This window comes from Capricornis sumatraensis, chromosome 11 (assembly GCF_032405125.1).
Source record: "Capricornis sumatraensis isolate serow.1 chromosome 11, serow.2, whole genome shotgun sequence".
Taxonomy (NCBI): Eukaryota; Metazoa; Chordata; class Mammalia; order Artiodactyla; family Bovidae; genus Capricornis; species Capricornis sumatraensis.
The window spans coordinates 35,352,312-35,370,463 of record NC_091079.1 but is presented as its reverse complement, the minus strand read 5'-3'; the positions used below and the strand labels follow the sequence as shown (position 1 = coordinate 35,370,463).

At 36.9% G+C, this 18,152-nt stretch overlaps 1 protein-coding gene across 3 annotated transcripts in view; it reads left to right on the top strand.

Moving 5' to 3' along the window:
* Positions 1–17,941, top strand: part of FAM91A1 (family with sequence similarity 91 member A1) — a 44,438-nt gene extending 26,497 nt beyond the window's left edge. For 2 of the 3 annotated variants that reach the window (XM_068984057.1, XM_068984056.1), the window contains exons 19-24: positions 2,590–2,662; positions 4,619–4,768; positions 7,093–7,197; positions 7,723–7,846; positions 9,010–9,079; positions 11,256–14,034. In XM_068984057.1, coding sequence (XP_068840158.1) covers positions 2,590–2,662; positions 4,619–4,768; positions 7,093–7,197; positions 7,723–7,846; positions 9,010–9,079; positions 11,256–11,441 — 708 coding nt within the window. In that variant the 3' untranslated portion in view covers positions 11,442–14,034. Of the gene's footprint in view, positions 1–2,589; positions 2,663–4,618; positions 4,769–7,092; positions 7,198–7,722; positions 7,847–9,009; positions 9,080–11,255; positions 14,035–16,108 lie in introns of those variants that run through there. The other variant, XM_068984058.1, reaches the window with a different exon arrangement.
* Positions 17,942–18,152: the final 211 nt, after the last annotated feature.

Genomic DNA, 18,152 nt, shown 5'->3' with positions numbered 1-18,152 from the left:
GAAAGGTTGTGTAAGCAGTTGCTTCCAGTTTTTAACTGAGGGTTAGAGAGAGTTTTAGGGGAAGTGTTAAAGAGAAATACCTTCTAGCTTTGGGGCAAGGACAGAGGCTTAGGGAAAGCTCCTTGGAGAAAATGAGACCTGGGCTAGGTATAAAAGACTGATTTAGAGGAGAGTGAGGCCAGGCAGAGAGGTACAGTTAGCATGAATAAATCTTTGGGTAGAGAGTTTTTTCTTCTTTCTTCATAACTAGTTCCCTAGTGCTTGGAATAGTGCCTGGCTCGCAGAAGTTGCTCAGTGAGTGTTTGTTGAATAAATGAATAGGAATATGAAGCAGTAGCATGTTCTCGGACCTGTGAGCTGTTACGTCATTTTGAGGGGTGGGCTGCAGTGTGATGGATGGTGATCAGAGACACGTCTGGAGCAGTAGGCAGGCCCTGCCCTGGAGGGCAGTGCACCTTAATTGTCCTATCGTAGTGCTTAGACTTTCCCTTTAGATCCATGGTAGCCAGTGAAGGGTGCTGAGCAAGGGATTAACATGGTCAGTTGCGATTTAGAAGATCAGCCTGAAGACTGTTGAGAATGACTGGGTGGGAGAAGATAGGATTAGCGTGCAGTCTTGGAGGCCAGATAAGAGATGAGGACAGTCTAGCTATAATAAGAATGAAAAGGAAGAATTATTACAAATACAAAATAAATAGAACTGATCAGATATCTGAGAAGGAGGTGGGAAGAGGAAGAGGGATTCCTCAGGAACCTGGCTTGTGAAGGTGGAAGAATGGTGGCATCACATTTGAGAACACAGGAGGAAGAGCTGGTTTATGGGAGCAGATGAGCGTGGCGTGTTTGGGGCCTGTGGGACATTTGGGTGGTAGAAATATCTAGGAGGTAATTGAAAATATTCTGAGATTCAAATCAGAGCTCAAACGAGAGAGATTGACTTGAGTGTCAGCATCAGCACATGGGCAGTAGTAGAAACCGTGAGAGGATGCGTTAGCTAGGAGGGCAGACATGAAGTGTAGGGGGGTGGCGGAGGTAACGGAGTAGGATGGGGCTGGACGTGAACTGAGGGGTCACACCGCCCAGGTTCATATCTGGAGTCCACCACGTATTGGCTAAATTGGATAAGCTAACTAACTTCCTTCAACTTCAGTGACTTCACCTGCAAATTAGAGATAATAAAAGGTCTTACCTTTATATGATTGTTGAAAAGAATGACTGAGATGGGAGATTCAACATAAAATGCTGTGTGTTTAGTACATCAGAACATCTCAAAAAAATGTTCACTACAGTGGCAGTGAGTGGTGGAAGCAGAGTGAGAGGAGTTTTAAACTGTTAAGGAGTTGTGCCTTTTCTAAAAAAGAATGTCTCTTTTATTAAATTTTATGGAAAAATTTACCTTTACTGGAACTTAAAACAGGAAAATTAAGATTTTTGATTAAAACTATGTTCTTGTAAATAACCATCTTGTTTAGGATTGGAATCATAAATGTATCAATAGAATAGAAGCAAGATATTAGAAGCATATTCAAGTTGTTATATGAACCAAGTAAATGAATATGATTTTGTTCCCCCTGAAATTATTTTTTTCTTTTACATCACAGTATCTTGAATTTGATTAATGTGTGGATCTTCTTTAAAGGGAAAGAATGTATAGATCCCCAGTGTTAACTTTTCTATTAAAATGATTCTATATAAGCATAAAGTGAAATACCTTATGCTTATCATTCGCAACTGTAATTATTTGAATGTGAGAAATCAGTTGTTTGTAACATGGGACTGAGGTGGGTTAGATTGATAGATTTTTTTCAATTTTGCTTTTGAATTGATAGTAAGTTCACGTTTCAAAAATAAAACACTATTAAAAGATACACAGAGAAGAGTATCACTGTCTTCTTAACACTCTGTCCAGTCCCCACTCCCTGACTCTCCTCCAAATTAGACAACCACATTTGTTTCTGCTGTACCCTTCTAGAATTTCTTTATACACATGCAAACAATTACATACAGATATGCCCCATGCTTTTTCCACTTAGCAACTGGAGACCTTTGTATTTGATTTCGTAGAGAGCGTCCTTTTTTTGCAGCTGCCTTGAAACTATGCACATTGATTTATTTCATCAGCCCCCTGCTGACAGGCATTTTGGTTGTCTCTGATTGTATACAGTTACAGTGCTGCAGCAAGTCATTTTGAATATGTGTCCTTCAGTGCAGGGTTTTGAGATTTGCACTCCTAATCCACAGCGTGCCAGGGAACTCAGGGATCCTCCGCCACTTTGCTTTCTCAGCACTACGGCTAACCCTCATGAATGCACAGGATCTCATTCAGGCTTCACTCAGCAGACACCTGATTGACCAGTTTTTTCACTAACCCGTACCCTCACTTTAGACACATTGCCTTAATAGGTTAATAAAGATTTAAGATTATGTTTACTTGCTAGAGAAAAGCAGAGAATTATTGAGAGCATTTCGATGGAGTATTAAGGTGGAATACACCATCATGAGGCACAGTTTTAATTATCATTTTGAGTATCTACTGTTGGAAATACAGGTTTCACATATACCTTTCAACTTGTGTTTTTTCATGTTTAGGGACATGGTTTGCATGGGATAGGAGAAACTGTCCACATACCTTTCCCATTTGATGAGACAGAACTACAAGGAGGTACCTTACTTTCAAATTGTATCCATTTGGCTTCTTTATAATTAGTCTTGTCAATCAGTGGAAGCATAGCAAGAAGTAAATTCTTAAACTTTTTAAGTTCTAGGGTCTTAAAATCATTCTGCTTTTAAAGAGTATTGGGAAAGGTAGTTTTCTGTCACATGCCTTTTCCCACAAAGAACTAATAGGGTTAGACTCATTTAGGACCTAGGACTAGAAGGAATACTAGTCTGTCCTGCAGACGAAGAAGCTAAGTAGGCAGCTACTTAGATGGAAGACCAGCTTTTCTGTATGTTTAGCCTTTTAGTTTCCTTTTATTGTTTATTTGTTTGTAGGTTGGCAGAGAATACAAGTCACAGGGAGGATTTTATGCTTAGAAAGTTGATTTTTTTTTCCCCCGATGTTATTACAGTCCTTTTATTTAATTATTTTTGTGGGGTTTCTATGGACATTAATGAACATTTGTAAATTAACTTATAGTTTACAGAGAACTTGTGTATTATTTCCTGTTTCAGCATTTGTTTTTAGCAAAAACAAATTGAATTTTTTTTTATTAATGGTCAGTGTGTTTTGATTTGTTTGTTCTATAGTATTAAAAGTTCCCAATCTAGAGTCCTTAGAGAAAATGAGAAAACATTTTAAACAAAACCTAATTTAAAATGAATAAATAATTTAAAATTGTTTTTAAATTTTATTTTTCCTGCTAGAGAGGACTTGAGTGAATTGTAGAGTCGGAGCTAAATTAAGCTGATTCTAGGTTGAAGGGTGAAAAGGTCTGTTTAATGTTACTCCTTTCTAGAATTGTGAGCTGTAACACATTTGATGAAAGATGCTCAGGGAATTTCTATAAAAGCAAATTCATTCTTCCTTTTGTTTAATGTAAAACATCTCTCCTCTGTTAATTATTAAGAAAGTGTCTTCAGCACCTATGTTTCCTGCTCCATTCAAAATTGTCATTCTAGAATCTATTTTTCTTGTTCTTAGAGTCATATTGCTTGGAATTTTAGAGAGCAATGAATCATTCAAGTAATTTAACTTTTGTTAATTCATATAAGAACTTTTCTTCCAAAATGTTAGTCACCATTGTCCCTCCTTCCCTAAAGCAGGGAAAAAAGAAGAAGATTTACATAAGTATTTTTTTCCTTTTCACATGAGCAGGCTTTAAATGCTTCACATTTGAAATTAAGCACTCTCTTTTGGCTGTTGTGAAATAAATGTGTACAAAATTTGAAGAGGAGAGTTTTCTCCTCCAAAATAGACCCCCTATTCAGAAATAAGTATTTCTCTGCAACTAAACTTTGCTAGTTAATCCTCTGGTACTTTATACATTCTGTGGACAAATTAATTGTTCAGAAGTTACAGGATAGTGACAACAGGATCTTAAAAATCATAAAATCTCGAGAACTGATCAGTTACTCTCTTGCCTTTGGAGATTATTGTGAAAATTCTAAAAAAGAGAAATATTCGTATTTGGCTATAGAGCATCTTTCGCTTTTGTAAGTTCACATACTTATGAGAACTTGAGCTGATACTTAAATAATTTATTAGGGATATAATTTCAAGTACATTGTTAGCTTTAGTTTCAATAAGAATACTTTCGCTTTTCTTAAAAAATAAAAAATGTGATTTAATATGGAATTTCCTGGTAGAACCCCACTTAAGGCAGAATGGAAGTACAAAGAGAAGCCTAGAAAATTTGCCATTGACAGGCCATGTTTGTTTACTTAGAGGGTAAATTGTTTTGTTACAGCAGTTGCCTTCTGAGGTCTGTAAAGTATGTTGTAAATGTACAGCATCCTTTTACATTTACAGATATTTATTCATTGGAATCAATTTTGATAAAATATGAAAGTAGTTCTGAGAATTGTTTGATGTTAACAAAAGGAAAGTATATTTAAGTTTTGGGTGTTTTGTTGTAAAACTATTGACTCATAATTGATGTCAACTCTTTGTTCTTAGAGTTTACTCGTGTCAATATGGGTGTTCACAAAGCATTGCAGACATTGAGGAACAAGGTGGACTTGCAGCATTTTTGTGGATATGTCACCATGTTGAATGCTTCTAGCCAACTTGCAAACAGAAAACTCAGTGATGCTTCTGATGAGAGAGGTTAGCCAATAGTTGTGTCCTTTGAGTTAAGATAACTGGCATTGAGTGTATCACAAACTTAATATTTAAAAAGCATGGGGACTTTGTAGGGATGTTGACTTATTTAATACTTAATGTTTTTCCACTGAAAATACTCTGTGACGTCATTGGGACAATTATCAGTTATTCAAATGAAGAAAATACTAAGTGCATAAGTAAAGAAGTGATGACCTGGGGTTGGAATACAGAATGGTTATTGTGTTTTAGCCCTTTACTGTCATATTTCTGTTTATAGGCTTTAAGTTCCTTTATGGGGTAATGGTTTCAAAACTTTAGTCTCTTTGTAAAATTATTTTCAAACCCGGATGAATAGTTTTCCCTTCAGCTTTCCTCTGTCAGAGGCACCATTGTCTCAGTTATGCAGGCCTTAAAAATCATGTGTTTGTCTCATCCTTCTCCTCTCCCATTCAGCCTGGTTAGTTCTGTGAGTTAGTCTTTAGAAATGTCTTATATTCATTTCTTTCCCTCTCTCTTTAATTCTCTGTAACTACCATTCTAGTCTGAGTCTTAATATTTTACACGTTTTATTGCAACTATTTCCCGCTTAGTCTTCCTGGCCTCATTCTTCTTTCTGTCTCCAACTCATCTTGCATATTGACAATAGCTAATTTTCCTTAGATACCTTTCTTTTTAAAGATTCATTTTCAAATCACCTTCTCATTACTAATTGTTTTCTGCTCTGGCATAATTTTGGCTTGTATGTGGCTTTGGTTGCCATGGTGTCACCTTTGGTGCACAACTCTAGGGAATTTTTAAATTCAGATCTCTGTATCGTCGATTATATTCACTGAACCTCTTCCTTTGAAATGCTGAGAGAATATGATTAATTGCTAGCCATCTAGTGAATTGAACTAGGTATTCACTCCTGGTTCATATATCTTTGGCCAGAGGAGTTGGGTAACTTTTAACAGTTGACTGCCAGGAGCATTTTTAGAGAAGAGGGCTGTGGATTAGTCATTTCAAAGAATGTTACTAGAGCTGTCATGTTTTATTTCATTCATTCTGTGCACATTTACAAAATACCTGCTTAGGTGCTGGAGATATTGCTATTACTAAGACCTAAGGAGAAGGAAATGGCAACCCACTCCAGTATTCTTGCCTGGAAAATTCCATGGACGGAGGAGCCTGGTGGGCTACAGTCCATGGGGTCGCAAAGAATTGGACACGAATGAGCGACTTCACTCTCTCAAGGAGTAAAAAACCCTGGGGGAGAAACAAGCAACTGAATCAGCCTACTGTGTAATGTTAAGAGACTAAGATACAGGGGTCTGCTTCAAGTGCTAAAGCAGGATGGGAAGGCTTATCTCAGCCCAGCTGAGCTATCAGACCCTCTTAGAGAGGGTAAAGTTTGAACTGAATTTTGAAAAACGAGGTGTTATCTACACATAGATGATTGTTGTTTATTTGGAGGGTAGCAGCTTTAGGCAGAGGGGATCAGGCAAGTGAGTAGCTTATCTTGGCCAGAAGAGTTTGATGGGCTGTTGTAGACGAGAGTACGGAAAAGGCAATGGCACCCCACTCCAGGACTCTTGCCTGGAAAATCCCATGGGCGGAGGAGCCTGGTAGGCTGCAGTCCATGGGGTCACTAAGAGTCGGATATAACTGAGCGACTTGACTTTCACTTTTCACTTTCATGCATTGGAGAAGGAAATGGCAACCCACTCCAGTGTTCTTGCCTAGAGAATCCCAGGGACGGGGGAGCCTGGTGGGCTGCCATCTATGGGGGTCGCACAGAGTCGGACACGACTGAAGTGACTTAGCAGCAGTAGCAGTAGAAGAGAGTAGAGAAGTAAGAGGTAAGATCTAGAGGATCTCAGGATGTATTATGCTGAAAGATACAGGGAGTCAAAATATTTTGAAAGGGAATGATGTAATCAGACTGCATGTTTCCATGGGGACAGAAATGACTTTAGTAGTGAAGTGAAGGTCTACACTTGTGTTCTGCCTTGTGAATCTTGTTTTTTTTAGGCCAAAGCTTCACAACCTCAATACTATTAATGTTTTGAGCTGGGTAATTCTTTGTTCTGGGCGACCGTCCTGTGCGTTGTAGGATGTTTAGGATCCTTAGATATCAGTAACATCCTAGTCCCCATTCATGGTGACCAAACCTTGTCAAAATTGCCAAATATTTCTTGTGGGACAAAATTGTCCCCCACTTAACAACTTCTTTAGGCTAAAGACCATTCACTATATTCCATTGTTATTTCTGTTAGGACTGACTTATCAACAATGTATACCAACTTCTAGAGTCCTAATATTTATTGTGTTTGCCCTTCACTTATAAGGAGAACCTGATTTGGCTTCAGGCTCAGATGTGAATGGGAGCACAGAGTCATTTGAAATGGTCATTGAGGAAGCAACTCTAGATTCAGCTGCAAAGCAAAACTCTGGTAAGGCTTTAAAAATTATTTGCAATCTCTGACTAATTTCTGAGATTTAATCCTTTTGCAAATGATACTGTTTGGATATCATTTGCTCTTATTGTAATGGACCTTTTCATAAGTATTTTCTAGGAAACATTTTTATATATTTAGAATAATTAAAATATTATAAAATGTGACATGAAAATAAAAAATGTTTCACTTTTCCTATGTTAATTTTCTCATCTTGTAGATGTTTTGAATTAGATTTTTTTTTTCTGGTGTAAAAATCCACTTTGAGTGTCTGATGAAAGCTGTGTGCCTTCTTCCCAGAAGCATGTACATACTCAAAAAACATTATTTCCCGTTTCAGAGATTCACTGACACCCCTCTGAGTCCTCTCCCCTGCTAAACCCACGTGGGTGTCAGTGGAAGCAGGAGGAATCTATGAAAATCTCTGGATCTCTGACCAGAGATCAGACTGACCAGTTAAACCCTGGTCAGTCATAATACATGAAATATACATGATTAATAACTTTGTGTACCCTTTTGTAGTTGCCACAACAGAAGCAGATTGGGTTCCTCTGGAGCTGTGCTTTGGGATTCCACTGTTTAGTTCTGAATTAAACCAGAAAGTCTGCAGAAAAATTGCTACCCATGGCCTTTGCAGAAAAGAGAGGTGAGGGTTTCTGTTCGCTGTCCTCTTTTCATGAATGAGACTTTTTAAGCTCTCAGTATTAGTTGCTGTACCTTACTCTCTCTTATTTCACACATGCTTGTTCATTGATTGAATAAAGATGGCTCATTTAAAAGTTTTGCTGTGTATTTTAAAATTAAAGTTCAGTCCCTCAGAAATTAGGCACATGCAGATATTTTGGACACGTTTTGGTTAATGATACTGAATTACTCAGATTTGGTGAGAGTATGGATTAAATGGGCATACTTCTATGACTGTGTGCACCTAGCTTTTTTTAATATGTAAATATAGAAATATCTCCTGTGCAGTTCTCTCTTAATATACACAACTCAAGTTATGTTAGTAATGATTATCTCCTAAAGTAGAATTATGGCTGACTTTCTAAATTTTCTTCAGTTGCCACATTTTCTAAATGAACATATGTTACTCATCAGTCATGACAAGTAGGTTTTATCTTGTATGCTCACTCCGATTGGTTAGGAGCAGCTGCTGAGAGGCAGCATGGTAAGGGTCCTGAGTCTGATTAGCAGAGAAGAGTATCACTAAATCTGATGATCATGGTGGGTGGCTTAGAGAAAGGCGTTATCTACAGACATCCTTGACATTGTTAATTAGGAAAACAAAGTTGGAGAATAAATAATTTAATTGGCCTAATGTAGTCTGTATAAGAAAATTTAAGGTATTTAATTGACATAATTTTAATAACTATCTTGAAAATAAAATAATATACATGAATAAAAAGGTAAAAATACTATATAGCTTTAATGATTGCCACTATAATGGTTACCAGTTTACATATGTTACCAATTTACAATTGAAAATGTGTTCCTACATTTTTATTTTTAAAGTGTTCTTGCATTTAACATTTATATTTGGTAGTAGTTTAAACTTTTCCTTTTAACAGTACTTTTCTAATTTTGGTTGTACATGATGTTTTATTTTGAAATGGTCTTTTTAGTTCATCTTTACTCCATATTATTAAAACAAGCAGAAATTTCATTGATGAGAACCATTGCAATTGTTTTTAAAAAATTATGTGATTAATTGAGATGTATATACATACATTAACATGTTTATTGAAATTAAACTCTTATAAGATATTAGTTCTTATTATATTTGTTTTAAACTTTTTCCCTTTTTTTCAGCCTTCAAAACCTCTTACATTCCAGTAGAAAACTGTCTCTACAAGTCCTTAACTTTGTTCACTCATTCCAGGTAACAAAACCCAAAAAAAAACCCAGGGTGTATTTGCATAGAGCTTTTATAGTGTCCAAAACACTTCAGTGTTTGTGCTGAGTCTCCACAGCAGTAAGACATGAAATAAGTTGTAATTTCAATGTATAAATGAAGATACTGAAATTCAGAAAGTTAACTGGCTTATACATGGTTTCACTGGCCAGGTCTTTAGGCGGCTTGAACTGTTTGTTCTAGTGGGGGTGCTTCATTTAACAGAAGTGTTTTAAGCATCTGCCATCGGCCATGTGCCATGTTAGGGTCTGGTTCTTGGGTCAGTTGTTTAGTTGCTAAGTCATGTCCAACTCTTTGTGACCCCAAGGACTGTAGCCCGTCAGGCTCCTCTCTCCAAGAGATTTCCCAGGCAAGAATACTAGAGTGGGTTGCCATTTCCTTCTCTTGGGGATCTTCCTGACCCAGGAATTTTACCTGTGATTTCTGCATTGGCTGGCAGGTTCTTTACCAGTGAGCCACTAGGGAAGTCCCCTCTTGAGTCAGTACACTTCCATTAATAACTGCAGTGATTCCCCAGTGCAGTGATTAATGAGATGGGACTGACTGTTACGGTAGTGAAAGCCAGTGCTCTAGACCTTCTGTCTTACCCCCAAGGAAAGAATGGATACCGTAGACTTGATTTGCAGATAAGCTTTTAGAATGGAATATTTTTTATTTGAAATATCTGTTCTAACATTATGAAATTAGTATTTTGGAATTTGGCTTCATTCATTCTCTCAGTAAATACTTGAGTCAGTCTTTACAAGGTGCTGGGGAAGCAGTATGCTAAGACACTAATGGAGCTTAAGTGTTGTGTGAGAGCTAGTCAAGGAAACCCTGAAATATACAAGTAGTTGCTGATTTCAATATGTGCTCCTTAAAGGAGCCAAACCCCTTCAGATTTGATAGAATCTAAAGGCAGACCAAATTTAAAAAGGTAGAGATGATGTATAAGCTGAAATCTAAAGAACAGGAAAAAGTATTCCAGGCCGAGGTTAGTAGGTATGTCAGTCCTGTGTCAGGAAGGCACTCAGCCTGCAAGGAAACGAGAGGACCAGTGTGGCAGAAACCTCGTGAAAGTGGGGTAGGGGCAAGAGGCGAGGTGGATGAGGAGCGGAGGGCCTTCTAGAGTATGTGAAAAAATGTGTTTTATGCTTACTGCAAAGAGAGACTCTTAGTATTAAAGACTTATAACAGGGAATGACATTTCTAATTGACTTTTTAAAAAAGATTAGTTACTGTTTAGAGAATAGATTAAAAACAGAAGCTTAGAAATAAGACAGGTTTGGAGACTGTTGTAATAGCTGTAGTGAGAGATATTGATAGATGAACACCTTTTTCATTAAAAAAAATGTATCTGCAGGAAAGGTTTGTTTATTACTGCTTTACCTGTAATATAAATTGTGTATATTATAAAACACACAAAAACAAAAATTTTATTGGATGCAATAAATAGATAAAGATTTTACAAATTTTCACACTCCTGCACCTCACTGTGGTGTGAGGACTGCACTTCAGTGGAGACTGGTGGCCTTGGCTGTGGTGAATGAATCAAGTAAACTCCTTTGGGATACCATGCTGGAGGTATATTGAGGGAACGTGGTGATTAAATAAATGTGAGGAAAGATCGAGGCTGTGGTAAGGAAGGGAAGAATGAAGGTAATTTTCATACTTCTTGACTAGCTTGATGCATGGAGTAGGGGAAGGACCTGGTGGGGCAAGATTTAAGTTCGGTTATGGACATGTCAAATGTGAAATTTATGGTGAAAGATCCAAAGATAGATGTTGGATAGGAGGAGACTGGATCCTGGAGTTCCAAGAGGTCTGTGCTGAGTGTGTGAATCTGAAGCCCTGGGGGTGGATGGGTTGTTCTAGTGCTTAGTGTTGCCTGAGGGTTTTTGTAGATTATCTAAGAAATGCTTCTTATTCTCATAGCCTGTTACTTCTCTTTATTTCAAAGTACTTATCGTCATCTGAGTGTATTTGTCATTTCTGCATATGTTAACACCAGTCCTTGATTATTTGGGGTTCGTGAGGTACATCTTTGCATCTCCTATAGTGCTCTGCATTCCATAAACATTTCTTAGGTAACCATTAGCTGAATTAAGTGGTTTGGTAAAGTGTTGAATAGGATTTTTTTTGTCTTGTTTCTCACTCTCTCTAGGAAGGTGCTTCAACACTGGATGTTCACACTGAGGCCAGTTTCCCAAGTTTGCTTTCACAGTCATCCTGTGCTGACATGGGAGTCCCCCTTCCTGCAAAGAACTTAGTATTTAAAGATGGTATCTTAACGGAGTGGAGTGGACGATCACCCTCGTCACTTCTTATTGCTAATCTCCATTTGCAGTAGTTTGGTCACATCATTTGTTGCCCACCCTTTCTGACTTTTTTCTTTCTTAACGTTAGCTTTATAGTGCCAGCCACTAAAAAGCTTCCTGCTGCTGCAGTGCAATTCATGCTTAACTGATGTTAAACTTTGGGGAACTTGTTCATGTTTTCAGAAGTTTTCCTCATTCCTGCACCTCCTATTGCAACAGAGCTTTTTAGCAGCCTGCACTGTATTTTTTACCTTGAGACAATCTGCGTTTCTTTTATAAAACTGAGGATATACTTTATAGGCTTTATGATGACTGTTATGTTTATAAGCAGTCACTATGAATATTGCAATGGTAATTTTATATGTTAGTTTATCAAACATAAATCTTGTTTAATTTTATATTTTGTTACTTACTCTTTAAGGGATCATGGGAAGAGGTGGAACTCTTCTTCTGAAAAGGCTTCTTGGTATTTAAAGTAGAAAAACTATAAAACTGTTAACATCCATTATTGAGAGATGATCTGATGGGGCATTGCGAATTGCTGTGGATGTTTGTAAATTATGTATATCAATTGAACATTGTTAAAGGTATGCAAATCAGCATAGTTAGGTATGGCTTAACGTTGACTTAGAAGATCTTAACACAGACTATGACTATACATTGACATCTCATAAGAAGCTTGGGAAACATTCTATTTTTAAACAATGTTTATATGTGGACTTGCGTTGTTGCTCATTTGGGGCTTTATATTTTCATAGAGTCTTTATGGAAAAATAGAATTTATTTTCCACTCTTGTAGCTGTGGCTGCTGCATGTTTTCTCCCTGACTCATTTACCCATGAGTTGTTACGGAATTGGATTTGAGGTTTCAAACCAAGGATTTTGATTTTAGCTTAGAATTACATTTAGAGGCATTGAGGCTATGTCTTCTGATCAAAACATTTTAGTGACAAACCTGCTGTGAGGACACATTGTTAGGCAATTTGGATCTTAAATTTATGTGACTAGTTTTAGACAAAATGATAAAGAAAAATCGAGTAATTTCAAAATGTTTTTCTTGAGTTCTTGATTCTTTTAGTATCTCAAATGTTAATTAGAATAATTGGAATCACTTTTTAGATTTTTCGAGTTACCTTCCTTGGGAAGTTTGTGCAGTGTTACAGTTTAGCTCTTCTCATAGAATAACGGTTTGCTAGTTTAAAACTGTAACCAAACTAACTGGTCAAACAGCATATATCTAAAATATTTAAAGCATTAGAAAATTTGGGAAGGTTAAACCTGAACATTTTTGCTGATAATTGTTGTTATTTATAGAACTGACATTTGTGTATTTAACATACTTCTGGAAATATCTGTCTTTCTTAAAACTGTTAGCATAGCCATGATTCAGTGCCATGTCCTGCCTATTCATTGTTTCGAAGCAGGTTACCTGTGGCACAGTCACTGCTGGGTTTGGGGTAAATGCAGTAACGTTTAGTATTCTCCTTTGTCTTATATGAGGTGGAAACCAAGTGTATGTTATAAATGTTTGTCTATAAAAGGAAAAATACTAATATTAAAATAATTTCTTATAACTGTGAATCACTCATTTATTTTTCCAATAATTGATACTGTACATTCCTAGTGCTATTAGGTATGTGTGTAACTTTTATAGTTTTTCACCTGATTGTTGTAAGTATTTCATTTGATCAGGGCTCTTTAATCTCATTTGCTTTGTTCAGATTAACTGTAGTTATTTTATTTATTTCTGTATTAACAAGCTAAGCCTATGGTGATGACATGTACACTAATAAAGCATTGAATGTCTGTAGTTGGTAGTGAACCCTGTTGTTGGTGAATTTAAAACTTAAAATATGGGGGTGATTTGCTGCTATATTTCCTTTGAGGGATAATAGAGGAAGAAATGGAACCTAATACTCATCATGAATTTTAGGGAAAGTACAAGAGAAAGCATGTGGCCACCTCTGGTCTCTCATGTGTGTGAGGAGAGTCTCCTTCCAGCTGAAGGCCTCTTGTACTTTTAAAGACGGAGAATCTGCATTTTCAGAGCTGTTAGCAAAATGTGAAAGCCACTTTTATGCTTTGCTTTGTGGATTTGGTTTTGTTTCATTCATACATTTAACTCATGTCGAGATGCATTGCTTAAATCTTATGTGTTGATCCTATTCAACAAAAAAGGTAAAATATAGAATTTATTATTTGCCAAAGAAAATTTATGAAAGAATTTTTATCCAGTTTTTCTGCAGACATTTAAATTTCATTTGGCTTTGTGCTCCCTCCTCTCTTTTTTTGTCCTTAATGTAGCTTAAACCGTTGGCAAACTTCAGAAACCAAGAGAAAAAAGAAATATAAAAAAAAGACATAGAATTTAGAATGGTACAATTTCACCTTTCACATAGGCCTGAAGAAATGTAACTTTATGTTGTTAAGATCATCTTACTTCCTTGATTCCTTTTTTTCTTTTAAAATTGTAATCAGATAATTCTGTTTTTTTTTTTTTTCAGGAATAGTGCTTTCTTTTACCTGTTTCCACTTTTCTCTGCCATTTGTGTTTCTCTTTTATGTTCAGTGTTTCAAATACAGTTTTTATTTAAAGATTTTAAAATACCAAAACTGTAACTGAGTACAGTGGATTTTTTTCTGGTATGATGTTAATATTATACAATGAAATGTATAAAGTGTTGTCAATTTGATCATTGACACTATAATATGTTTACAAATAAACTGTGGTGTTGATCAAGTTGCTGTGAAAATGTGTATAATCTTCTGTTAAGTCCCTTTCATAATTTAAAATACAAGCATGCTTTCAGTGCTGAGGCTTTTATACTTTAAAAGAAAAAACAAAAGCAACAACAACAAACTAATTTTACAATAATTTCAAATTAGCAGAAAAATTGCAAAGGTAATCTGGAGATATTCCCTATACCCTTCCACAGACTTCCCCTAATGTTAACACCTTATATAAACTATGACGCATTTGTCAAAACTCAGAAATTAACATTGGTACCATACTATTTACTAAAATACAGATTATGTTTGATTTTCACCCATTTTTCCTCTGATGTTCTCTTCTGTTCCAGGACCATGTCCAAGGTTCCATGGTGCATTTATTTAGTCATCACTGCCTCCGTCTCCTCCAGTCTGTTGACAGTTTCTCAGTCTTTCCTGACCTTGAGGCTGTGAAGAGCACTATTTGGTTATTTGGTGGGCTGGCCCTCACAGTGGGCTCATCTGGTGTTTATCAGATTGGAGGCTGTAGTTTGTTGGGGAGGGTGGCACAGGTGCCATGTGCCCTTCCACAGTGCCTCATATCAGGGGTCGCATAGTCAACAGACGTTACCAGTGACGTCTCTTCACTGGTCACAGTGATGGTGTCTGCAGGTTTTTTCACTTGCCATACTCTTTTTTTTTTTGAAAGTGAGTTACTCAACCTAGCCCACACTCAAAGGGAAGGAGCAGTATCTATATTCTTTACAAATTTTCTTTTAAAGATTTGTTCTATATATATATATATATATATATATAACATAATATATATTTATATATATATTTATTATATATATTTGTTCTATATATATATATTGTGTGTATATATATATATACACACAATGGAGTATTACTCGGCCATTAAAAAGAATACATTTGAATCAGTTCTAGTGAGGTGGATGAAACTGGAGCCTATTATACAGAGTGAAGTAAGCCAGAAAGAAAAACACCAATACGGTATACTAACGCATATATATGGAATTTAGAAAGATGGTAACTATAACCCTGTATGCAAGACAGCAAAAGAGACACAGATGTCTAGAACAGGCTTTTGGACTCTGTGGGAGAGGGAGAGGGTGGGATGATTTGGGAGAATGGCATTGAAACATGTATATTTTCATATGTGAAACGAATCACCAGTCCAGGCTCGATGCTCGGGGCTGGTGCACTGGGATGACCTGGGGGGGATGGGGAAGGAGGTGGGAGGGGGAGTTCAGGATGGGGAACACGTGTATACCTTTGGCGGATTCATGTTGATGTATGGCAAAACCAATACAATATTGTAAAGTAATTAGCCTCCAATTAAATTTATACTAAAAAGATTTGTTCCTTTCCTTTATTTGGTCATTTGTTTATATTAGTACATAAACATGATTATTTTATACTTTTGAGTCAAAGTTCAGTATACCTGTTATTTTGTTGTGCAAATTGTTTAGCTTTGCCTATTGGGAGCTCTTTGAAGCTGGCCTCTAAATCCTTTAACTTTTTGTTTTTTTTAAGACTAATCTTACTTTCTAGCACTGTAGTTGTTACCTGGAGCCAGCCCTAGAATTAGCTATTTCCCCAAGGAGCCTTGGTTCCTTTCTTGCAGAATGGCATTTAGAAAGCAAGATGGGGGTTTAGGTGTGCTTGCCTTTGCCTTTTTGGTGAAATGACCTAAGGGGTATAAATATGTATACTGACCAGTATATGGGCACACATGTCTATGTTTAGATCTGGGATATTCAGTTAAACTGATTCTCATTCAGCACCGTAAGTTTCATTCTGAGAAACCTGGCTCCTTTTATCTACAATTTATCTGCTTATTTGTTGAACCCTGGAAATCTTATACAGTGGTTTCAGAATAACTATGTTGTACCCCCTGTGAGAAACAGATTGACCAACTAGGGTATAGTGTTCCTTTAAGTACTTTTTTTTTTGTCTTTAACCTTAGATGCTGCTGCTGAGTCACTTCAGTCGTGTCGGACTCTTGTGCGATCCCATAGACGGCAGCCCACCAGGCTCCACCGTCCCTGGGATTCTCCAGGCAAGAACACTGGAGTGGGTTGCCATTTCCTTCTCCAATGCATGAAAGTGAAAAGTGAAAGTGAAGTTGCTTAGTCGTGTCCGACTCTTAGTGACCCCATGGACTGCAGCCTACCAGGCTCCTCCACCCACGGGATTTTCCAGGCAAGAGTACTGGAGTGGGGTGCCATTGCCTTCTCCATTAACCTTAAATAGTACCCACTCAAAACATTTTCCAAAGTAACTTAGTACAGCTCATTGTTCCCTTCATTGAAGTTATAAGATACATTTGCAAAACATTCATTTGTCACACTCATTGTTCGCTTCATTGAAGTTATATATTTGCAAAACAGATTTGTTTGTCACACACTGCATTCCATCTGGGATCCCTTGACATCACAAACCCAAAGTGCAGAGTTTTCATTTTCTCCAGAAAGTTTTACATTTTTCCCACATAATAAAATTCACTCTACCAGGTCTTTGACAAATGCATGGCATGTGTTCACCCACCATCCCTGTACTATCCAGAATGTCTGTCACCCTAAAAATTCCCCTTTGTACTCAACCCCTTACCCTACACCTCACAACCACTTACCTGTTCCTATAATTTTGCTTTTCCAAGAATGTCATATAAATTCATGGAATTGTACAGTTTGTAACCTTTTAAGCCTAGCCACTTATGTATAACAAAATGCGTTTTAAATTCATGTGTTGTGTGAATCAGTAGCTCTGTTTCTATTGCTGAGTACTTGATTGTATGGACATATCAATGTCATTTAAAATTCATGTGCAAATTTTAATATAAACAATTCATTTTGCTTGGGTAAATACCTAGGAATGGGATTGCTGAGTCATTGGTAAGTGTGTATTTAACTTTATAAGAAACTGCCAAACTTGCCAAAGTGACTATGACATTTTACATTACTGCCAGCAATGAATAAAGGTTCCCATTGCAATGGTATCTTATAGTGGTTGAAATAATTCATTTTCCCAGTGAAAAATTATGTTGGGCGTCTTTTCATATGCTTATTTGCCATACATGTGTCTTCTCTTGGTGAAGTTTCTGTTCAGATCTGTTCCTCATATTTTAAAAATTAGGTGTACTGAGTTTTAAGAGTTCAGTGAATGAGTACAAGTCTTTTATCAGATGCATGCTTTGCAGGTGTTTTCTCCCAGTCTGTCTTATCTAGTCATTCTCTTAATAGTGTCTTTTAGGGTAAAGAACAAAAGTTTTAAATTTTGACAGCGTCTGATTTGTTAGTGGGTTTTTTTTTTTTTTAATGGATTGTGCTGTTGATGCTGTTATCTAAAAATTCATCACCAAACCCAAGATGGAGCATTTTCATTTTCTTCTCAAAGTGCATAGTTTTATGTTTAGGTCTTTGACCCATTTGAGCTAATTTTAATGTATGAGGTACATGTTTATCCTTTCTTTGCTGCATCACCATAACACCTTTGTCAAAAACCAGTTGATGGGCACTCCTCTGGTGGTTCAGTGGCTAAGACTCCATGCTCCCGAAGCAGAGGCCTTGGCTTTAATCCCTCATCAGGGAACTAGATCCCACATGCCACAACTAAGACTCGGCGCAGTCAAATAAATATTGAAACAAGAAAATCGGTTGATAGACCTGTAGAGACAAAAGCAGATCAGTAGTTGCCTGCGGGGGACATGAGAAGTGGCTGCGGATGGGCATGAAGCATCTTCTTGGAGTGCTGGAAATGCTGTAAAAGAGGGTCGTGGTGATTGATGGTGGTTCAACTCAAGTTTTCAGAAAAATGCACTGTACACTTAAGTAAATTTTATCATGTAAATTGTACTTCAATAAAGTGGTTTTAAGAAATCAATTGACATTTTTTTTGGTCTGGGTCTATTTCTGAGCACTCAAGTCTGGTTCATTGATCATTGTGTTTGTCCTTTTAATACCATGCTGAGATTGGATACTGTTAGTCATCCAAATTTGCAGGGTTGTTTT